Raw genomic sequence first — 24,850 nt, 5'->3', positions numbered from 1 at the left:
AAAAAACCTGAAAAACCAAATTAAAATAATTTAAAGCAGACTTTATTCCAAAAAGAGAAAATTTCATATATTCAGAGGAAAAAGAAAATAAAAATAAAATTAGAAAGACTAGAAAAGAAAATAATATTAATCCTCATCAACATTTAGAACCTACTTAAAAATACAAATTTGTGACCACCATTCATGATTATATTTTTAAAGTCTGTTTTCACAGGCTTTTCACCTCCTAAAGTTTATATACCAAATCAAAATATTTATGACAGATTACTATTAAATATAGGTTTTTAAGTAGATTTACAATAATATAATTTAATGCAAGTTATATATTAATAAGTACACATGTTCAATTTCTGAAGAAATCTTTGTATTTACACCTAAATGAAACAAATAATCATACATCATGGACAAATCCTAATATCGTTTCCTGTTTGAGGAGTCTTTTGTCATTGAGGACTCTTTAGTTTCATATCTGTTTAACAAATCTGAAGCAGAAAACAACCATTGTGTTATTGATTTATCTCCCCTTTGACAGAGATTCTTAAACTTTATATAATTACTTGAATTTATCATAATCTGTCTACCATCTATGTAGCTCTCACAGAAATGGTATAACATCATGCTGGGCTGCTGTGTTGACAGCAGGTTACCTCCAATTTCCACCTGTTACACTGTATTAAAATAGATAAGAGAGTATTAAATACAGTGGCAACACTACTTTGTGTAATTGCTGTGGGGATGTTATTCCATCATTACTGAGACACACTGCAGTGCAGAAGATAACCCTAGGATGCAGCAGGGAACTGGTTCTGACATGTTCTGTAACTGAAACTAAGCCTAACAAAATCCAAACTACAAACAAGGATGTAAGTTAAGTAACAAGTGCTCTCTGAACCACATTTTCATAAATTTGAGCTAACATCACTTGCTGGTTGAATTCTGTGGTTAGTTTCATCCCAGGGACCATGACTGAAAGGGGAGAAATTGTTCAAAATATTTTGAAAGCATTTAAGATCACTACAGTTCTGGAAGCTTTTTCACAAATGCTCCAAAATTCTTTTTTTTTTTTTTTTGGTTTAGTTTTTAGAATCTATTAGGCTCCCCAGATTAAAAAAAAATCTTTTATTTACACAGGCTCATTTCTAGTATTTCATATAAATTACTTTATACAAAATGAAGCTTTGAAATGTACATATATACTTGCACATACATACACAATAAATACCTAATCATCAAATTGTGACTGTGGCCAAAGAAATACAAACCCTGACTAACTGAGAACCACCCAAGTTTTTTGAGTTAAATAATATGGAAAAGTTAAAAAAAAGAGAAAGATCAGATAGGTATATTAGGAGGACCATCTATTTTTTGGGGTAAAAAACAGAGACCTAATGGCTGCAAAAGTAATATCTATCATTTTCTTCATAAAATAAAGGAATGCATTACCTATATTATATAGTTCCACATTTCAAAAAAACAAATGTGAAAAAGCTGAGTAGACACAATCTAGTAAACCATAGGCTTGAGTCACAATCAGAAGAAAAAACCTATCATGTAATGTAATGTCCTTCCTTTTCACTCAAGTGGAAGCTAAAGAAAACAAAATAAAGGGTAAAGAGAAAAATAAAGTCTCTAGATTTGGACATACATTTCCTCTCAAGTTTCTGTTTCAGTTCTTTCTTAAATCAGGGTTTTGGCACGTAGTTTAAACAAAAGAATGTGATTTATTGTCCCAAAGATGTCCTCTTCCCCTTGGGATCTTATATATACAGAAACCTATTCTTAATCTCCCTACAGACAGGACTGGAAGATACTTTGTGTGATGATAAAGCATAAGGAACAAAAAGAAAAACAACTTTGTGAGAGAAGTCAGTGTGATAACAAGGCCACTTATCAAAGGAGCCAAATTGCTGAGCAGAATTTAAAACCAGCCACTGGGACACAGAACAGAGGCAAAGGATTTGTCCTCTGACAAAATAATCAGAGCCCCACTTTTTTTTTTTTCTAAAAATGTAGGATTTCACTGTGCTTTTCAGTGCAATCAATCCCAGATGAGTGTTCCCCCCCACCCTGATTTTGCACGCACAGCACTGGCTGGTAGAGAAATACTGTTCTATTCAGGAGCCACGTGTACATCTGGGTATTTTTTTGCTGCAACTTTTAGAAACACTAAGAAGGGTAATTTCACTTTTTTCTGGTTCTTGTTACTCCTTTCAGCATTTAAAAACTATTAATAAACAGAATATCTTTGTAGCATTTTCCTACTCTATAATTAATCTAAATGGATAATCTGACTGTACAGGAACGTAGAAGGTGTCTAGTGCTGCTTCACTCATCAAAAGCCCATCTGACCTACCACTTCTAAATCACACATGGAAAATGAAGAGGAATGATCCTGTCATGATAAACAATTGGAGCACTGGGAGCCCTGCATGTCATCAAAGTACGTCATGATCACAGTTTTACTCAGTATTACACCAGAATGACATCATTTGCTGTTAACTGCAATTGATTAAATAAAAGTGTAATATATGCCTACATAACAACATCCATAATGCAAGATGTTTAAACATTTCTTGTTCTCTACTAACATCACATATCTCCACGTCATTTAATGGAGCTGGAAGACCCTAAGGCATGATGATATGTTATATTAGGAAAACTTAACTTACAACTTCATTTTTAATAAACTGCCCACATTTTTTTTCTCTGCCTCTAGTTTTAAATTGTGTATTTTTTCAAAGCAAAAATGCAAACATGAAGATAAACTATTATCAAGGGGTTTTCAGGGAGAAAGTGCTACAATCTACAAAATTTCAGAAGTGAATGGAACATTTCATCACTGGAAGAGATAACAGGGGAAGGAATGGTTTTCATCAAGAAATAACAGGGGAAGGAATGGTTTTCATCAAGAAATTCTATATATAAAATATTCTTAAGAAATCAAAGTAGTTAATTACAAAGAAGTACTCCAGATTTAAATTCACACACAAAGAAGAAAATTATTTTCTGTGATATATCAATAACAGTGGGGAAAAAATGATGTTGCATTTTTAATCAATAGGTGAGCAGAATTTTTTGTTGTACTTTTGCATTTTGATATGTTTATCATCTGATGATAATAAACCCAAAAACTTTTCATAGACTATTGCACAGAGCACCATTACTTAACATCGTGATTTTCAGAAGTGGGGTATACATCAGCTTTTTTCATTACTTGATTTACTAATAGTGTAGTAATATTCTTACCTAGCACTACAATAGCTTAAAAGAAAATTATAATCTGTATTCACAACTAAAAGTGTCTGCAGGAGACAGACACTTTTTTTCTGTGCATTAACCATTCACTTTGTCTCCTTACTACATCAGTGTGTAGCTGTTATAATTTGAGAATAAATTTTACAAATTTTTGTTGCATATATTTATCAGTGTTTCAAAGGGTTGCCTTAGAAGTCATGCTTGCTCATTCTTGTCACAGCCATACATTATTTATTAAATGTCTGTATAATGATAGATTATTTATACTCTGATATTTATGGCACATCCTGATCTGAAAGTCTGTATGAAAATGTTCAAGAAACAGCATGAACTGTAGCACATAATATGAAAACGATTACTAAAAATGGATGGCAAACAAGACTTATAATGTTGTTTTTTTAAAAAAACCCATATTTTCTCCTATCATCTTTCAAATAAAAATCTGATTTAAGGTTCACCATTCATAATTTATTACATATATTTTTTGGCTGCACATAGGCGTAGGAGATTTTAAATATTTCAGTCTGAACAGTAAGCTGTTGCTGAGCAATGGTGTCCTGTAGATACTTCTCCTTCCTCCAAGGGTTTAAAGGTTAAGATTTAAATAAGTATGAACTTCTGGAATTTATCCCCATGAAATAATTATTTACTTTACAATTCAGAAGACATTTTTCTTGCTAAGATTACATAAGACCTTGTTTTTATATGTTTCAAAAACTATTTTTTGTGAAATCTTGAAGAATATGTTAAGATAAAGTGCCACCACTCCCGTGATTTATAGACAAAATGTTAAAAAGTGGGCCTGGAAAAATTCCTAAGCACAAAAAACGAGAAGAGACTGAGTCCTGGTCCATGATAAGTTGGCAGTCAGCAGGGTTGAGTTCACTTCTTTATTAGTCAGTGAACAATTAATTCTTCCTAGACAAGAGTAGAGCAACATCTGGACTGACAGCCAGCTGTGCAGCTGGGAAGGGTGAGGGCCATAGAGATTTGTGATCACGGTCTCCATTGCCCATGTACATCCAGTCTCTATGGGAAAGCAAAAAAGGCATTATAAGAATGTGAAAATATACTGAATAGTATCAAATAGATGTTAAAAAAAAACAAACAAAAAAAACAAACCGAAAGAAGAGACTTTCAGAAGTCAACGAAGGGAAGAAAATGGAAATTCCAGGAACAGGCTTTCTAATAGGTCCATAACAGTAGCATTTCTCCACAACAAGCCCCTGAAAGAGTAATATATACACATTTTTGGCTTAAGATTCAGCAGTCTTTAACAAATAGAATCTCTTGTCTTCCAGCTATTAAGTTCTCTGATCTGTCCCATCTATGCATCACTCTGACTCCTAGAAAGTGGGTGTAGAGCATTCACACACAGAATGGAAGAAAATGTAAGTACTATAACTTTAAAATGAAAATGAAGTGCTTGGAAGGAAAAAAACAGGAGAAGCCTTTATGATTTGTTTCTTATTGTGATGTTTTCAAAAAAATTACATTGCATTAAGAAAGAATGGATAACTCCAACTGAAAAAAAATTACAAGGAAACAAAAACAGAGCATTTAAGACACAAAATGATAAGGAGTAATAGCAACATTATATATTAACTTTGTAAAGAACATGGAAATAAACCCTTTTCTACAACATGTTTCTGTTTCAATTAATTTGGCAATGATACCTGGAGAACATGAAAACTACACAAGTATCATAAATCTTCGCAAAACAAAACTAGCATCATAACTGAGAAACCCAAAGTTTTGGTTAGGCTGGAGTAAAACTAACAATATCATAGCGTTGATATTGATTTGTGGGTGACAATTCACAGCCGCAACTGGAACTTAACACAACCCTACTGCTCTGCCAAACAGGGTGGGGCTTTTGTGGAATTGGCCACTCACCCCAAAGGAGGTTTATGTTGGACCTGAGTAAAAATAATTTTCTTTTTTAACTTTAATTGACATCTTTTTTTAAAAAAAATAAATTCATTTAGAGCACTAAACAAGATAAAATAATAACAGTGTTAATGGATTTGAGAAATGAATAATTTCTTAGTAATTAAGGCCATTATTTGCAGATCATTGTACATCTTCAAGATGCTTTAAAAGCATTAAATATTCTTCAGAGTTCCCTTGCAAGTTAGGTGTACATGAAGTCTCATTTCAAGGACGGTAAAGAATTGATTTAGGGAATTTTGTTATTTACTCAGCCTTGTAACTGCCTCAAGAGCCAGAATGAAGGTATAATTTAAATCATCCAAAATGCTGCCTTTCTACTCAACTCTAGAGCTATCAGATATCTTAATTTCCCCTCAGATTTGCCCTCATACCACATTCAATCTTCCTACTTAGAAAGAATTTAATTTCCTATATTTTTGTGCAGTACACTGCCATGCACTTACTTCTGAAGGGGCAAGATAGAAAGCATGACCATGGGAAATCCAGAAATAGTGGGCAAAACCTTTACTGAGGGACAGAGCAGCAATGCAACATGTGGATCACCACCTTCAGAAAACTGCAGAAATGCAGTCTACTGTGCATATTACTCTGGTCTCACTGGATCTGACATGTTGCTACAGGACATCATGCACAGCGCCAGAGATGCTTCCTGCCATTCCAGACCAGGAATGAACCAGGTCTCCATGCCCACTCTACCTGTCCCACAGACTGCATGGAATTAGCAGGGCACTCTGGTTGGTGCAATGCATCCAGCAAATGTGAAACACGCTGCAGATACCAAACAGGGGTTACACATACAGGTTTTATCTACATTAAAAGACATATAGGAGACCTATTCTTGGAATTATAGAATGATTAGGGTTCAAAAGCACCTTAAAGTTCCAACCCTGCTGTTACGAGCTATTCAGACCACACCTCATTTTTAATGCAAACTCCTTAACAAGAGGCAAAGGTGCACGTTAGTTTGAGTTAAAGTAATAATAGTGTTACAAAGCACAGACATCAAGTATTCCCATGAACCTACTGCCTGTGTATTTTCCCATTATGCAATGAAACACCTTGCACAGTTGCAAGCAGTATCAGGAGAGATGAGGATATCATTCCCATGGAAAATATTCTATCTGTAAATTATCTCATCTGTGAAGTGACATTTTCAGCCCTCTTTCCTTTTTGAAGTCTGGGCTTGCAAGTTCCTGAGGAGCAGTGAAGGAGAGCACAGTGGCAAGCAGTCAGTATTTCCAGGCTGAGAGGGCTCACCCTGAAAAGGCTTATGGTTTGGTGGGCACACAGAGCTCCTTCTGTTTACTGGGGAACAGGTTTTTCCCTGATTATGACTATGAGAAGCATTGTTACAGGACTGCTCTGTTTCACAGTAATCTCCCAAAGGCTTACGGGATTATGAGCTAACATGAGGTAAGTGGCAAACAACAACCCAGTCGCTCCAGATCCACCTGTTTCCTTTAAACCTAGAGTGGGCAGCTTCTCACTTTCATCTGCTTCTACATCTACTCTATTTACCTCTGCATTGAAAGCCAAGTGCTATACAGGGGTGTTAATTTGCAATTTAGCTTCATTAGAAACAGAATTAAGTTCAGACTTAGAGTAAAATCAGAACAACCCTGTGAAATGCCATTCCCAGTTTTAATTTGGCACCCAGCTTTCAATATATTGCTCTGCAGATGTTACCTGCTTTTGATGATAATTATGGCCAGTAGACTTAAGTTCAGATATCAATACTAACTTGGTTTGTCAGAAAGAAATATTATCTCTGAACTGGTTTTGAATTCAATCACTGCAGCAACTAGAACTTGCTGTAATATATATATATATAATATATTTTTTAATTAATTTATTTAAAAGAATCAGTATTCCTCAATGATTGAACTTCCTAGCTGTGGCCATTTAAACACAGTGAAAAAAGACTACTGGTGGTCCCTTTTGTCCTGTCAATTTTCAGGCATTTATTTTATACTTCTGTACTCTAATCAATGGAGAGAAGGACACTTTTCAGATGGTGAAAACACCATCTGGACCCGCCTGTCCCCTTCTTATGTCTGGCAATCTATTTAGTAAGTGTGTTCCTAATAAAGACACTGAAACATTTGGTCCTCCAGAAGTTTCAAATTTTAGTTTAAAATTGACTTCATTCCTTGGACTTATCTGAAAATTATATTTCCAAGAATGAAGTCACTTATGAAAGATAATGCACTGCAAGTTATATATAACATGCTGACTCATCAGATATGGATAATTTTGTACAAAATTATTTTGTATCTGTACTTTGAGATCTGTCAGGGAAACTTGTTCCTTATTGCCCCATTTCTACACATGGAAATATGAATGCAGGCCAAGGCAACCACACTGGAGAGTTATTTTTCATTGTTAATGATAAAGCTCTGGCATTTTACAATCATCGAATCTGAAGGAATATTTAAAAGTATTTCTGTTCTGCTGATTTTTGCGTTATAAGTGCATAACTTCATAACTCATCCTAACAGTGGATAAAACTATTTTGAGGTACTTAATGGCATAAAATGTTATAAATCAATTGTTCAGTTTATATGGAAACTGCTCTGATATAATCTTTACCATTGCATGCAACAACAGAGGACATAGTAAGTACATGATGTTCAGACACTGCATGCCAGATAATGCTGTTATTTTAGGAAGAAATTGTTTTCATAAGGAAAACCATAAAAGACTGCATGAAAGATTTGGAGTAATGCGCAATGTGTGATTCATTGGCAATTACATTAGTGATTATTTCAGTATTTACAAAAACCCAAACAAACAGCAAGCAGATTTTCATTCTAATAACAAAACCAGCTAAGTTCATATTGCTCAAGTACATTTTTGGGCAAAACCAAAACTGTATTCAGCAATGTTAAAGATATTAAATAACTGAATATATACTCAAATAATGGTTTAATTATCAGAAAACACATGATGTGCATATTAAGACTGCTACCAATATCACGCATATCTAAAAAAATATTCTTGATACCCAGTTGGGTTAAATTCATGGCTAAAAATTTAGGTATTTTCTCAAGTGTCAGAACTATCTCCAGCTGCTTCATTTTGTGTGCTAATATATGATTTAGCTGAAACAGTGTAAAAATGAATGTTGTTAGAAAATTCATTTAAGTGTCATTTATTTCTAAATTGTTTCAAGAAAATAAATTATTCCACTTAGGCAGCAATTTCTGTTGATGAAATTAGTTCAAATTCATCCGCAGGGAAAAAAACGCAAGGCAAGAAACTAGGTGGCTCTGCTTTTGACCACTCTTTCACTTTCTGCATCAGTTCTCTTAAGAGGTGTGCTTCTCAGGGTGTTATGCAAGATCCTTCCATAAAAGCAGAAAAAGGCAACTCTCAAACATAATTGGTTTCACTATTTCCAGATATGAGAGATTTCAGAGGAGCTATTACGAGATTCTTATAAGTTTTATGCAGCTATGAAGGGGAGTTATACAGTCTATTTTGGACCTCTAATTAGAGTGCATCCAAGAAGCACTAAAGATTAGGAATGTAAGATTCCCTCTGCAGACAAAAGAAAGAAAAGCACCTTCCTGTATTCCATTCTGCAAATAACTTGAACCAGTTCAGCAAAGAAAAATAGTGCAACATTCACCATACCTTTCAGAGGTATTCAGTGCTAAAAAAACCTTCCTGTCTAAAATAGCAAGAAGGACAAATAGCGTATATGACTATGTTCTGAACATTTCAACTGATTTATTTTCTCCCTCACAGCAATAGACTCAGACTTAATGCATCACATTTATTTCAGGTTACTGAAGCCAAAAAAGCCTTAAATTGGAAAGCTTCAATACAGAATCAGTTAGGTGTCTATTTCAGAGTGTTCTAAAGGGTGATATTTGAACTGCAATGGATTGCCCATGCTTGCTGAATCTCTCAAGGAAGGTTTAATGTACTGCTGCTTTTTGTAATAAACAGGACTTAAGTGGCTGTGTTTCCCGTACACCTCAGATTCTTCTCCCCATCTCCTCTCTTCTCAACACTAAATCCCCGGCCTATTTTCAACAATATTTATCAGGGAAGAGGATATACAATAAGTTTTATAACATATACAGGAGAAAAATGACTCGTGCCCTAATTTCACCAAATTTCAGTGTCAACTTGACAGTACTGGATTACAGAATATTCATATAGCAGCTCAACTGCAAGGGTAAACAAGGATTGTTGGCACACAGATTCATTTTTTACCCCTTTCATATATTTGCGAGAGCTAAAGAGATTTTTATCTCTGATATTTTAGCAAATATTAAATGTTAGAATTTCAGCACTTTGTCAAATTAGGAAACAAAATTATTAATTAAAAATAAGAGAAAAGGATTATCCAAGGTAATTTGCCAGCTATCCATTTGAATTGGTACCATTTTCACTGCATAATACAAGTGACCAGTCCAGGGCTAGGGCCTAAAGGTTTTCATTTCTCATCACTGATTTTATATTTAAGTTATGGAGAAAAACTTGGGCTTGTGCTGCTGTTCTCACAAACCTGTTTGGAACCTGTGTATTATTTATGGAAATAAAACCTCTGAGTCCTTTTACAGTTAGCCTGGTGAACGAGGAAGCAACTAAATGTCCCCACACTTCAAGGACAACTCTCCCACACTTGGCAAAAGAAATTTTCCAACTGATCTGAGCCAGGTCGAGAGCTGTCTTGGGAGAAAGTCAGGTTGGGTCACTGGTATCCAGCTGGAATGGAAGGAATTGGAAAAGATACTACGCTGAAGAAGCAGCGAAGTGCACTTGGTTGAAGTGCTGGGACGTTCTGGTCTTGGTGATTTAGAAAGCAGGAAAACATACTGTGACACCTTAGAGTATTCACAGTAGTTCTATTTTTACTTTCAGTGGATTGAAAACAAATTCAGCTGTCCCTCAGAAAATGCAGTTAATACCAGTAAAAGCTACTCTGTTTTTGATGCTTCCCAAAATGTGGTAGAACACAATATTGCAATCCTGAAGTTCTGAAATAAAAATATATCAATGTGATAAAATACATAAATTTATTATTGCCACATTTTCAATGATGTAAGTTTGTTTGAGTTCCTCTTTTAGTCTGAGGCTTTTTTTTGCCTTTTAAACATTTATGCAATTTGGTTTCTGATTTTGGTCTGAAAGCTACGTGAAAGCTGTGTCATTAGAACAACTTTTTGGAAAGTAGAGTATAATTTTAGAGGAACATTTTTTTTCCTCCTGGACATTTAAAACCACATTTATACGAAAAGGTTTTGTCTTGTTGACTGAGCGTTAATGTTCTGAAAGATATGCATTGCAAGTAAAGATAGAATTGCTCTTTATAGACGTGCTGTTTCATCATAGTGTAGGTTGTTACAAATCTCCTGTCATGAAAAATCCTCTTCATTTCTTCAAAGTCTGTGATTGAGACCATTATAAGATTAGAAAAAGCAAGATATTTTCTGTTTCTAATGCAAGATGAGTTTCTGTGGCCTAGACTATCTAGTTCCACGCTTTGCTCCTTCCTGTTTGTCATCAGTACAATCTAAGCCAAGTTTAACATTTCCAGCTACTCTGGTCTTGTCAGGATGTCATTTTATAAGAGTAATTTTGGAAACACAGGGATGGAAATATGCTTCTCATGTGCAACAATCCATTCATATAAAGGAACCATGCTGGAAGGATTAAGGGTGTGAAACCTGTCCCTTTCATGGCAAGAATAGGATAGATAAGGTGCAAGAGTGGTTTTTAGTGGTGAAAGTCTTGCATCTGCAACTCTCATAGTAATTTACACTTCTGAAAATAAGATACAGCCTTCATTTTTTTTACTTCTCTATTTCTCTTCTGCTGTAGCTATTATGTTCTCTATCACCATATTTTAACAACAGAAATACCTAGATGTTACAAGAGATCTTGAAATTATTTTGGTCATCATGACATTTCATGAGTAACAAAATGTGAAAGGTTACTGAAAATTACTTCAAAAGCTTAAAACTTGATAAAATTTCAGGACTGATCCAAAATTTCAGATAATTAAAAACTGAAGATTTTTTTTTGCCTTCAGAAATATATTTTGGTTGGTTTTCTGTAATTACACCACATGTTAGATTTTAAGTGCAAGTATAAAATTCATGTAGGAGCTATTGAGGATTTAGCAAGTGTAAAAACATATCCCTCAGTATGGAGCAGCAATGCTACCAGAAAGAAATTAAATTTTTGTTAAAAATTTAATTTATTTCTGGGGACTATTTTACTTTCTTGAAAATACAGAGAACAGCTCTTGACTCTCGCCTCACAATCCCAGCAGACAGGCCTGTGACCATCAGACAGTGCTGTAATTTAGACCCTTTCCTGCCAGGGGTCCACACTGTTTATGTAGATGCCAGCTCTGATGTTTGATTTTTTATTCAAGGACTTATCTGGAAAAGAGGTTCCCAGAACAAGAGAAGTGTTGGTGCTTCCCTGCAGCAGAACAGCAAGCCCTGCAGTTGAGCTGAGCCTGGCTGAAAGACATACCCAAATTTTCATCAGCCCCAGAAATATTCTGCATCATGTGGCCCAAGATGGCATTGTGTTATGTGCCAAAGAAAACACTGGTCTGTCAAAAAGGAAGGATTTCATTTTTTTGCACAGCCAAACAATTAGAACACTCACTGCATTATTTTGCTGCCACAAACTTTGCTTGCCAAGCCTGAAAAACCTATCAGGAAGCACCTGCTTTCAGGAGCAAACTATTCTGTTATTACATTTAGTTTATTGTGCCATTCACAGATCCTCCCTGGAAGCCATGAATTAGCCATGATAAATGAACGCCAAAACATTCAAGTGCTGTGCAAACTGCTACAATACTCTAAGCAGTAAAGCAGATGAAATAAAATCACTGTTCTCAGCACAGCAATATGTCAAAATTTAACAGCTAGAAAAACAGCTACTATCAAACTAAGAAACAAGGATTCTTTCTCATTAACTTCACTTTAGAAAAATAGTTCATTGAATAAATAGTTATGTACATCTTAATTATGTACAAACAATCAATTTTATAGACTTCTGAGCATCCAAAAGATTAGAAGCCAATTCCTTCATTCTATAAATGTAAAAAAACTTCTTTCTTCTTCATTCTTGCTTTTCTTAGAAAGTCATACCATAAAACAGAATATGTAAAGTTGGCAGAAGATGTCTCACAACCTTTAATAGAGCACCTAGAGGCATTATTTTCAATGACAGTTCATATAAACTGACATATCAACCATATCAGGCTGGGGAAAAACCTAATAATATTCTCCCAATTAATTCTAACCTCTTAGCTTTACTCATAATTATTTCACTCAGCTCCTAAAACTCAGCTTATTAAGATCCATCCATCATGGTGTGGGTCACACAGTATTTCTACTGCTGGGTTTTCTGGCCTTTGTCTTCCTTGTGAGAGGAAGTGAGAGGACCTTGCCTACACTGGACTCATAAAAGGAAAACTTGCTTTTAAATGAAGAATAAAACAAAACTGCAAAATAATTACTATAATACCAGATTATTTATTTATTAAATGAATTTTATTTCCCTGAACTTAGTCTGCTGCTTCCCTGGAAGAGACACTCCTCATGCTTATCACTTGTGAGAGTGCCAGTTAACTATTCAACTGCACTTTGCTTCTGACTTATTGATGCATAAAGCGGCTGTTTTAATTTCCACCTTTTTCTTTGAGTGATCATACCTATTTATATAAAGTTATTGCTTCAGTAATTTGATATATTCCAGATGAGATTGTTACAGTGTGAGGTTGTGATTGTTTATGCTTAAAAACCATACCCACAAAAAAACCCAGCAGAAATTAGCAACATTACAATAATTCACTACAAAAGACAGAAACTGAAGGTCTGTAGCTCCCCTGACAGTTCAAGCAATCATTCCCAGGAGACACATATCAGCAGGAAAATTAATAAATGAAGTGCTTATCCTATCTGAAGAATGATTTCAACTGTAATTAAAGCAGGTTACCATCAGCCTATATGTTTCTCTATTTATAAGCTTATTTGAAATACTAAGTGTTGAAATGTCCAGATAGATAATTGCTTTACTGAAGATACTGTTGGCATCAAAAGGAAGCACCATTTTTGATACATAACAGTCTTATTTGATCAGAACAAAAGCAGGGGGGAAAACTGCAATTCATATAGCTCCAACTGGATGCAGGCAGCAAAGTCTGTGCATTTCTCCAAGAGCTACTGCTCCCACTATCTAATTCGATGATTAGCACCGAGTTGTAATTGGAACCAAAATCCCAAATCCCCATCTGGATCATGCTCACAGCAGTATCAACACAGTTCCACACCTGCTTGTCTTATTTATGTAAGAATCATGACTGGTGTGTTTAAATGTCTGCAGCAATTTCCCCCTGTCCATCCTGACTGTTGTTGATCACTGTCTCTGCTGCAAGGATCGATCAGCAGCGTGGGGAAGCATTTGGTTCATTCCAGAGCAATGCCTGCTGCTCGCTCAGCAAGCCCATCAGTCAATCCATCTCTGCTTCCTCACAGCTGCTCCCTCCTTTTTCTTTTCTTGGCCAAACATCACTTGTACACTTTACCACCCAGGACTATCCCTTATCTCTAAAAATCAATCACCACTGAGTTCATTCTGTAAGTAAACTTTTTAAAAAAATAATCAATTTTGTGTTTAAGGTTGCTTATAATCTTGGGTTTTCAAAAGTTCTTAAAGGATAAGAGACTGCTTATTCAAAATTCAGACATCACTTGTGACTACTATCTACAGGTACAAAAATTTGTTAATTAATAATTAATTGTAATTGCTAATGAATTTGAAGAAAACAAAAATCACTGATTAAGATGGGAAAATAGCAAGATTTTACAGGGAACTGAAAATAGTTGGATGCAAATCTCCACCCTATCAGAATAAAATCTGGAAGTATGCTTTAAGCTGTAAGTGTGTAAAGGATGAATAGTGTCTGTGGTCCCACACTGCGCTGCAGTGAGTTCACATGACTGATGTGGCTGGCCAAGCCTCCCACGCCTCCCTTTCCTCAGGGAAAGTGCTCAGTGCAGTACAATGGAAGAGCATCACCTGCCCAATTCCAGGCAGGAAGACCAGGCAACAGGTCCATGGACCATCCCCTGCTCATGCTTGGCAAGGCATGCCAGCAGAGTCACTCTCCTGGTGAAGTCTAAACATGTCACATACATCAACTAAAAAAAATCCCAAACAAACCAACAACCAATAGAAATATTCCTGTAAACATACAAAGAGGTAGCAAAGACAGTCAGGATTTCTAATGCATCCTGGTTTCTGTTTCCAGTGCAGAAGCAACTCTTGAGCATGACTAAGAAGATAACTTAGTCATAGCTCTGCTTCAAAGAGGGCCATTAAAACCATGCTTTAAAAATCACAAAGACTAATTTACAGTAAGACCTTGAAAGGCCCCCAAAATATAGTGCATAACCACACTATTCTCTCACCTTTTTCCTCCCATGCTGTCACCCAATTATTACAGCACTGAAGCAGACACAACTTACAGCTATATATATTCCTCTGTAAATCAGTGATCCTGTTAATTTTCCTTAATCTTGGCAAATGCGTAACTCAAGACCTTTCATTAATATTTATTAACTATTCTTTTCTACATTGAACTTTTAATTATTTAAATCACTAACATATAATTCTGTAACTACACGTTTTACGAGGTGCATTCTTCTTCCCACTGTTCTGGAAGTGAAAAAAATAAAATGTTAAGTCCAAATTCCAAACCTCAAGATCTTTTAACACAGTAAAGAAACAATTCAGTTTAATAAATGCAGTGAATATCTTATCATCTCACAAACATAATTCATACAGAAAAAAGAAAAATGTGGATTAAAATACCATGTATTTTGATTTGATTTGTATTTTCAACCATTAAAAAACACAAAAAAAGTAGAGAAAAGAGCTTGTCAATGATACACTGTGATTATTATTGACTTTTGAAGATTTTTACTCTCCTACGAGTCCTTTTGATCTTCCACAAAGAAGACTGTTTTTTCTGCAAAAGTATTTTCCTCGAAAATAATATAGTTTCCCTATTGTTTTTCATATCACTGTAAATTCCTGAAATAGATTGTGAGAAATTCCTAACTAAAAATGTAAGAAAAGGCAGAACTTATGCAAAAACACGCTCATCACTTGTCCAGGAGTTATCTGACATTTAGAGGGGGAAAAAAAAAAATCAAGCTATTTGTCCAAGGAAAATTTTCTCATTCTAAACATCAAATAAATGACACAAGGACCAGCTCAGAATTCTCTTTCATACCTTTGGAATAAGATGCCTAGTCACATGTCATAACTCACTATTGAGTGAGATGGAAGGCAAAAAGCAAAGGCCACCAAAAAAAGCTGCAACAATGAATTTCAGGTCTATTGAGCTCAGAATGAATCCTTCTATATTTCTATAAGTTTAAAAAAGAGAAAAAACCAAAATACTTCTGATGACTAGGGGTCTAAGATTAAGGACTGAGGAGAAAGCTAATTGAATGCTGGCACACTGGAAGCTGTTTTCTCTTCAAAAGATCAACAGGGAAGACAACATATTTCTCCATAACACAATTGTCTTCAGCTGTCCCTGAAATGATTGACAGCCAGCATTAAGCTTTAGGGATGCTCAGACGATATTTAATGTCAAGTTCAACGTTGAATACGCTTGTATTTTAAGAACAACACCTGTTCCAAAGTCTTTGAATACTACTATCAGTCCCAGAAAACAGAAGGAGCCAGAAGCTCTTGGCAAGATAAAGCACAAAAGAAGACTTTTTTTCTTGCTGTTCAGGAAATCTCTCTCCTCTCTGAGATTTGAGAATGCTGTGTTTGTTTCTTATCTTGTTGTGCCTCCCATTCCCCACCTCCTTCTATTGCCATCTTTTCTTTTTTCCTTATTTCTTATTTATTTATTTTTAGAGTGAGTGGGCAAGAAACAAAATTACTCTGTGAGCAGGTTGCTCCTTACCTGCTTTTTCCTTTCAGTCACTTTAACACAAGGTAAGATGAGCTTGCTTGTGATGATGCAAAACTGCTGTAGCAACTGTCTTTGTTAACCTTTTCCAGGCTACAGCACATGCAATACATGTACCTTGTTTTTCTCAAAAATTCATTTCCTCAGACTACTACTAGGAGCAGTGAATGCTCTGTAAACCCCTATCTTGCCTGATTTATTTTAATATATTCATGTACATCTATTTGTTTACACTCCTACATGTGCTTGAGGCAGTGTTTTTGTTGCATTTCTACTCTTTAGAGCCCTGAAAAATACTCTGAGCATCTTTCCTTTACATCCAAAAAGGCTGGGAATGCACATAGAATTGCTACCTGCACAAATAAAATAAAAATTGATAATAGAGGTTGAATGTACAAATGTTATGATGGCCATAAGAGAAATCTGTTTCTAGGGTGAATCTATTTACTCATTGAAATGCAAAGACAGAGAAAAAAGTAATACATGTCTGGGGAAGGGAATAAAGGGACTTTTACAGAAACTCTCCAGTGGGAATCCAGATAATCATCTATGGTTTAGAAACACTAAAAAAATTCTTCCACTAACACAAACTACACATTCATTCAAATATATGTAACTTCAAATATACAGATTTGATTTGATCACTGCACTGTGAATCAAGTTTCTACCCAAAAACAATACAGAAGATAATATTATTTTGTTATTAAGGAAAAAAATATCCCTTATTTAATGAATATTTTCACTCTTAAATCTCAAATGCTTGCCTTGACTTCAAATACAGGGTTTATTTCTGAACTGATGATGTGTGCTATTAGTCCAACTTTATATTTATAATACTAATCTAAGATTAGTGTGATTACTGAATTATATAGCCTCTGAATGGAAGAACTACAGATCCTGTCTTATTTCTGTCTAGCAAAAAGTAAGAGAACATCACTCAGGAATTTGAATAAATCAGTATTTTTTCTAACAATAACATGGACTCTGAATAAAACATGCAGTAATGACCATTTTTCATGGTTTTAAAGTGATTGTGCATTAAAAATAATGCCTGAATACATTTTTGTTTGCTTGAATCAGGTCCTTAGGACTAGAACTGAAAAATTAAGCAAAACATGGTCTTAAGATGCCTTGAAACCCTTCCAATTCCATCTTTCAGGTCCAATTTTAGCTCAAGCTAGAACCAGAATTCACTCTAACTGCTGAAAGTGAAGAAAAACAGATAAACTGACCTTAAATTATGAAGTTCTACACCCCCAAAACTTGTGCCAAAAGACGAGGAAAAGATTTTCCAGTTAGCTGCCTAATCTAGCCACTTGGTTACTTCCAGCAAAAAGCAACAATACAAAACAGGTTCCAGCATCCAATCCCTGGTTTATACTAAAAATCATATTTGCTTTTTTTAGTAATGGTTTTACAGCAAGGTGCAGTGCTGGTCACATCTTACAGAGAAAAGTCAAGACAGGCAAGGTCTGCATTTTGGGGGCTCTGAGCTGAGAACAGGCAATATTCTTTCCAGTGTTGACTGTATATTTTTCCAGTGACAAATGATTAGTTCACAACACCACATTATTTACTTGTTCAAGGATATGAGTAAAAGCACTAAACAATTCTGGATTAACATAGGAGCAAGAATAGAAGTATCTTTGGAAATTTCCCTCTGGCCAACTCACCCCATCTCTATGACAAAGAATTTGACCAGCTTCCCTGCTCTTATTCCTTCAGAAGGACAGTTTGACAGACCACCAGATTTTCCACTGTCACTGCTTTGAATTCTCTTTGACTTTGATCAGTGCTTATCACAGTTTGAGTCACCCTTCCTTGGTCGCAGGATTTTACAGAATCTCAGAATCAACTCAGTTGGAAAATAACCCTGAGACCATCAAGTCCAACCTAGGACTGAACACCACCATGTTTACACCAAGTGCCATATCCAGTGCTTACTTGCACACCTGCAGGGATAGTGATAAATTTATTTCTAAAGCCCAACCTAAGCTTCCCCTAGGACAGCTTGAGACTGTGTCCTCTAATCCTGTCACTGGTTGCCTGGAAGAAGAGACCATTCCCCACCTGGCTACAGCCTCCTTTCAAGCATTTGTAGAGAGTGATAAGGTGTCCCTGAGCCTCCTTTCCTCCAGGTTAAACAACGCCAGCTCCCTCAGCTGCTCCTCATAGGACATTCTCTCCAGACCCTTCACCAGCTTCACTGTCCTGCTCTGTACCCACCCCAGCACCTCAATGTCCTCCCCGAATTGAGGGGCCCAGAGCTGGACACTGTGTTTAAATTGCAGCCTCACCAGGGCCATGTATGGTCTATGATCCCTGCCCTGGTTCAACTGGCCCCACAATTCCTAAAACAGGCCAGGATGTCACACACTGGCTCACGTTCAGCCAGCTGTCACCCAGCACCCCAAGGGACTTTTCTGCTGGGCAGCCTTCCAGCCACTCTGCTCCCAGTGTGTAACTGGAGCATATTTTGTCTTTGTCAGGTGGAACATTCTGATCCTGGAGTCTGATGAAAAGCTTCCTCCCCCTGGAAACTCAGCTGTTGCTTCCCTACACCTGATACTGCTGCAATTCCTTGAACTTGTGTGAGGGAGAACCCCCAGGCAGCTAAGAAGCACTTTTCTGCTTTTGAAGTTTCTGTGATACTATTCAGCAGCACATTGACTGGTGTAGAGAGGATAGGATTCACCCTGAATGAGACAGAATTTGACAACAAAGTTACAGAAAGTGTTAGTTCATTGGTTCAACCTAGCAGACATCACCAGTTTGTTTGTGAGACAGGAAAGCAAGTGCTGGGGGTAGCTGGGAAAGAGTGGGGGAGGAATCTGACCCTCAATGGCAATCTGCAATCTGGAAAGATCACTGCACACAAAGGCTTTCAGCTCTCTACCAACTGACAATAATGCAAAAGAGACAACCTGGTTCTACCCACAGTGCCAGCAGAAGTGTGCTGACATCGCATTTGGTACGCTTAAATCTGTATGTTCTCATCAGGTGCTTTTCAATCATACCTCAAGGGTAACTAAAACAATCAGAAAACTGATTCCATTTTATCAGGAAGGAAAAAAACCAAACAGTTATGAAAATTGCTGTTTAGGTGCAAAGATCCTTTTGTTAGTACTTGAGCACGACTTTAATTGGAAAATATATTTGAATGTAGAAGTTGTTCAGCAAATAGAGAATTAACAGATAATCACCATTGACACTGAGCAAGAAGAAATTTACTCAGCTTGATCTTCAGGTTGGATAGTGTAAAATTGTCAATAAGAATGTGAAGTACGCACTTAATATGGAATCTGATCACATATGACAGACAGGAGATAATTATAGAACTTCAGCTGTCATTTCATAGTATAACCATGAACACAAAATTGTTGTTCTTTTTAAATAAAAGTTAATAAGGCTATTTGCTGAATCTCTGTTGACTTTACTCTCTGAGAAAGTCGCACACATTTCCAGAAACCACGACTTTGGTGTGTATTTATTAAAATAAATAAATAGTGCATGAAGAATATTTATGTATGTGTGTATATATATATGAAAACAATAGAACATAATTTCCTACCATGCAACTATTTCAGAATGCTTTGCCTGATCTAAATAGGGTTAAGAAGCAGCAATATGCAAATTTTCCATTCAAAAACTTGAAGTGTAATAACTCACTTCAGACATTCAGTTTCATAATATTTCGTGGTGGGGTTAATTATAGGTTTATATTTTAAATATTTTCACACTTTAAAATGTTATTTTGTCTCGAAAATATAAAAAGCAAAACAAAACTAAACCAACCAAAACCCCTAAACCCCACACCACTCATTTGAAATGCTTATGCTTGTTTTCCACATAGGCAATAAACACATTGTTAACAGAGGGGGCAAAAAGTCTTAGCTGACTTAGTGTTTACATTTTGGATGGAGAGGAAAACATTGTGAGAAACCATTAACTTAATTTAAGATGCAGGACCACAAAAGATATTTTTGAGTTGGAAGAAGGTGTCTGTATGACAGCACACAGAGACAAGAGCTCTGCCATGGAAATCCAGAGAAGCAAACCTTTAATGCTGCTCTTCCACATCTGCAACACAGGTAATGGGAAATTTGCAGGAGACTTCTGCAATCTCCTGCACGGCTAATAGTAACCCCAAAATTAATCTAATTGCTTTCTTTAGCACATATTATTGGTTTTATATATAAAGAATACTGATGTGTAACATACTGAAAAAAAAATCTACTGGGAGATTCTGCACAGCTGAAGCACCTGCCAAAGACTTGTTTTATACATTTTTTTTGAGATCTACAGTATTTTTTCATAGTGAAATTTATAACTGCTAATTAGACATAAGTCACTGCAATAGTATAGTTTAAAAAGTTCTGTCAATGAAATTTTGAAAATTCCGTGCAAAGCAAAGCATATTTTCTAATATTATCTGGAATCCCTTCTTGCACTTTTGCCCGGAATTAGAATTATCCCCCTTCTGGATTAAAGATGCATTGGTGGATTAGTCTATCACTGATGACAACATAATATATCCTTCCCAGAGGCTTAAACTGAAAAGAGGTCTGTTAACTACAGACTGTATTAAAACAACAGGAAAACAAAAATAAATAAAAAAGAAAAAAAAAAAAGAAAAAAATACATTGGACACAAGACATTATTTTAACATTTAAATATCAGCATGTGGGAGGTCAAAGGTTTTGAAACATAACCTCAGGTTCAGTGCCATGGATCAATCCTACTCTTTCCACAGACTGTATCACCCATAAAATTAGTAAGGCATGGGACTGATTCCTGCAAGGATTAGCCATGGGTACTACTTCTAGCTTTAGCCACCTGAGCAAGCTCAGGAATACTAGCCACACAGGCAATTTAAATGAAAAATAAATTGGTTTTAACTTTTCTACTTGATGGTCAGATATGTACACATATTTTGAAAAATTATGATTTTTTATTTGAAATTTTTTGGCCAGTTAAAGAAGTATTAATTTTATATTTTAATTTAGCATTTCCAAATCAACAAAGCAGGTGAGCTGTTTCTGAACTGAAATAATTTCTATTTCTGAAACTTTGTTTCAGATGACATAAAGCTGATTCATCTCTTTAACGCTCTAAAGGAGATGTCACATTATTCTGTATTTTAAGAGACATGCCAGCTGTTTTCCATGGAATAGTGTCTTCCTTCAAAGTTTTTCTAGGTGTAAAACCACATAGTACATAAAACACGTTTCTGTGTGAAGGTCCTGGAATATTTCACATGCCAATGATCATGCAATAAGAACTTCTAGAATACACCTGTTTAATATTTAAGCCAGGTTCTGGAAGGCTAACTAAAAAGAAATATTTCAATAAACTCTAATAAATAGATAATGTGCTGCACTCTCTGGTGAACTTAAATATCTAATTACATTATTTTTCAATTATATCCCAAGAAAAAGCAGATGAGTTGTTAGCATTAAATTTCAATGTAAGATGCCGGGGTCTGTTTTTTGTTTAAGGAAAGGTCAGTCCTTCACTTTGTGAAAGTCAGCAAAATTATTGTCTTAAAAAGGAGCTCAGCATGAGTGTAGAATCCAGCTAAGAAAAGAGCTTTCTACCACACTCGCCTGTTGGTGTCACTGAGAAGATGGGGATTAGACATTTTTCTGGTGTTTTATTTAATAAGAGACCTGGATGTCATCACTAATGTTGCTTGCTAAATTGAATCTTTGAAGAACAGTATAGAATATGTGAAGTGTTTGTGTGTACAGCTCACAGGCTGTGTGCTTCATCCTTTGAAAGGAAACCATTGTGAAGGGGGAGGGTCCTGAGCACAAAGGGAAGGATTGCTTTTCTGGCAAACAGCAGTATCAGCAACAAAACTCTAATAAGAGCCACATGCTCCAATACGCAGTAAATAACACCCATACACTTTGTAGAAATAAAAGGTTGGAAGATGGGGGAAAAGGACTTTGAGTTCTGTAGTCAAAGGAATTTAAAGGTACATCTAAGTAGTTTTACGAGAGATTGCTTTATATTGAAGTATCAGTTACACACAACCCTGGATCGTAATTATCTGTGTATCCTCAGACTAGCAGAGCAGTTATAATGCAGTTCTGTGCTTCTCCGCAATTGATCTCTGTGACTGCATCATTTTCTTGACGGTTTACAACTTGCTGATTCAGTAATCACAGTTCATCTGTCTTAATCACACGGTAATTGAACCACAGAGGGAATGCCAATAATCAAGAAGATACCAAACCAATTAGATAGCAATGTTTTCAGTCAAGAAACAGCTAACAGCAACTCAAACCTGAGTTTGTTTATTTTCCACTGTTGATGACTAGATTTCTTAAAAGGGAATTAAAGGGAAGGCAGTCCATTTTGGCTCAAATTCGCTGTCTCCCTGCTCCTTTTATTATGCGCGAGCCCCGTTGAAGAGGAAACTGAAGTCAGGACACAGGCGGGTCCCCCCGCAGGGCCGGAGGGGGAGCACGGCAGCCGTGCCGGGGGGGCAGCTCCCGCCCGGGGGAGCGGAGCCGAGCCGGGCCGGGCCCCGCCCGGGCCGGGACCTCTCCGTGGTGCTGCAGCCGGGCCGCCACCGCCGGGGGACCCTAGGTCCTGCCCGCCTGCCGCCACCAACGCCCTGCCACAGCCTCTGCCACTGCGGAGCCCGACTCACAGAAATTCAGCTTTTGGGGACATTTCGAACCCCTCAAGGCTAGGGGTACTCAACAAAATAGATTCCCGAAACCTCCTAGCGAAGCCCAGCCCAGGCTCTGAGCGTGCCTCTCCCGGGCGGTCTCTGGGCTGCCTGGGGCGCGGGGGAAGCCCCAGCCCAGCGCGCAACTTTCCCGCAGGGAGCCGGGCTTCAGCCCCTGAGAGCCCCCGCGCAGGGCATCGCAGGCGGAGGGGACCCGGCGCCCTCCTCGCCTGCAAAGCTGTGGAGAAGCCAGGCAGGAGAGAGAGCCTGGGAGCTCCCTCGCCTCGCCTTCCTCATTGCCGGCTTCTGGTACCAGGGAACCCCCGGGGGGCGGAGGGAAGGGGAAGCTCCCACCGTACACGCAATGCCCCCCGTGCATCCCCTTCCCCGGCAGTCCGAAGCCCCAGCCCGGACTCACGTGTGCCGTCAAACCGGGTGGCGATGGTGTCGAGGAAGGTATTCTGGGGTGCCAATAATCCCTTCATAACCGGCATTTTTCCAGCGCGGTGCGAGGTTCCCCATCAAAGTTTGTCTACGAGGGTGGCTCGAGAAGTAAGTGCAGAGGGCGCCCGGGGGAAGGTAGGGAGGGAGGAGGCGGAGGGATAGGGAGGAGAAGGAGGATGGGGATGCCGCCGCGCCGCCTCCGGCGCCGGGAGCCCCCCGCTCGTCAGCCCCGGCCCCGCACGGCGCTCCCGCCCCGGGAGCCGCGCACAGGTGCGGGGGCGCGCCCCCGGCCGGCAGCGCCCGCGCCCCCTCCCCGCACCCCTCCCAAGCGAGCGGGAGGGGGGCGCCTGGGGAGAGCCGCCGTGAGGAAGGACGGGCTGGAGGAGAGCAGGGAGCCGGGGAAGAGCCACCTTTATCCACCTGTAGCGGAGCCGCGTTGGGCGGGGCAGCGCAGGGACCGGCGATCCCCGGGGGCTACGGAGCCTCCTCCGCCCCCGGCAGCTTCAGACACATTTCAGCTCCAGCGCCTGAGAAGGATCCCAAGTATCTCAGCTCACAGGGACCCTGTTTTATGAGTAATGATATCGCAGGGTAAAGCGCAGGTTCTTACTTTGCTGCAAGAAGAAACACCCTTGATAGATAGCAAATGCCTCTGGAGATGCTCACTGGAGAGTGAGACTGGGATATGGATAATTCTCCACCAGTTGTGTGGCCTCAGACATTATTTGCATGGTTAGGCTATTTCATTTAAGGAATGGGTATTTTTCTGTGATTTTTAGTACATCCTATAATATTCTTTCAACATTCTTCCCTGAAAAATTCCTGAAATATTTGTTTTCTGCCATCCAAAGAGAGAATTAATACATATCCTAGCCCAGAAGGTCTATTGTGTAAATTCCAATCAATAAATATGGAACAATAGTGAGAAAGAAGTGGCATTCCACATTCAGATGAGTAACCTGCTCAGACTGGTATCATGGCTCTTTAAATGCTGCCAGTCAACTCTCCACAGTACAGTCATTTCACTTACTGTAGCAGCAATGGAAAAACTTCCCCATGTTCTTTCAGGATTAAAAGACTCTAGAGAAAAGTAGTGGGAGTACACTCCCTAATCTACAAAGTCACTGTGCAGAGGAAGCCTGTTGGGTTCTTGCTATTTTACAGTACTGCTATTTGTATTTTTTGCTATTCCTGTTTATTTAGGATTCTCTCTTTCTCCAGATGGTTAAAAGACTTTGATTCCCACTTTTCAGGATAAGCAGCACAGACAGGTTACAAAAGAAAAAAAATGGTCTTTCTTTACAACAGATAATGAAACACAGAAAGCCCCCAGAACCTCAGAAAATGCTGATACACAGGGTTTCTTGTACAATATAAAGCCTACCCATGGTAACGTCACCTTGGCTCTGGAGAATGCAGCAGTATTTTGCTGAGGTCATGAATCTGTCCAGTTGCCCTTGTACTAGAAGCCTTTCACAAACTAGTTGATATAGAGTTACCAGATCAGTTTTCAGTTGTAACACATGAACTGAGAGACTGTCTGT

The 24,850-nt window shown here is 37.8% G+C and overlaps 1 protein-coding gene across 3 annotated transcripts in view; it reads right to left on the bottom strand.

Moving 5' to 3' along the window:
* The window catches only part of KCNH8 (potassium voltage-gated channel subfamily H member 8), a 177,275-nt gene extending 153,376 nt beyond the window's left edge, over positions 1-23,899 (bottom strand). For 2 of the 3 annotated variants that reach the window (XM_026799499.2, XM_074538270.1), the window contains exon 1: positions 23,281-23,899. In XM_026799499.2, coding sequence (XP_026655300.1) covers positions 23,281-23,356 — 76 coding nt within the window. In that variant the 5' untranslated portion in view covers positions 23,357-23,899. The remainder of the gene's footprint in view (positions 1-23,280) is intronic. The other variant, XM_005480926.4, reaches the window with a different exon arrangement.
* Positions 23,900-24,850: the final 951 nt, after the last annotated feature.

Source organism: Zonotrichia albicollis, chromosome 1 (genome assembly GCF_047830755.1).
Source record: "Zonotrichia albicollis isolate bZonAlb1 chromosome 1, bZonAlb1.hap1, whole genome shotgun sequence".
In the NCBI taxonomy this organism is placed as follows: domain Eukaryota; kingdom Metazoa; phylum Chordata; class Aves; order Passeriformes; family Passerellidae; genus Zonotrichia; species Zonotrichia albicollis.
Note: the sequence above shows the minus strand (reverse complement) of the source record. Positions and strands in the feature narration are given on the sequence as shown.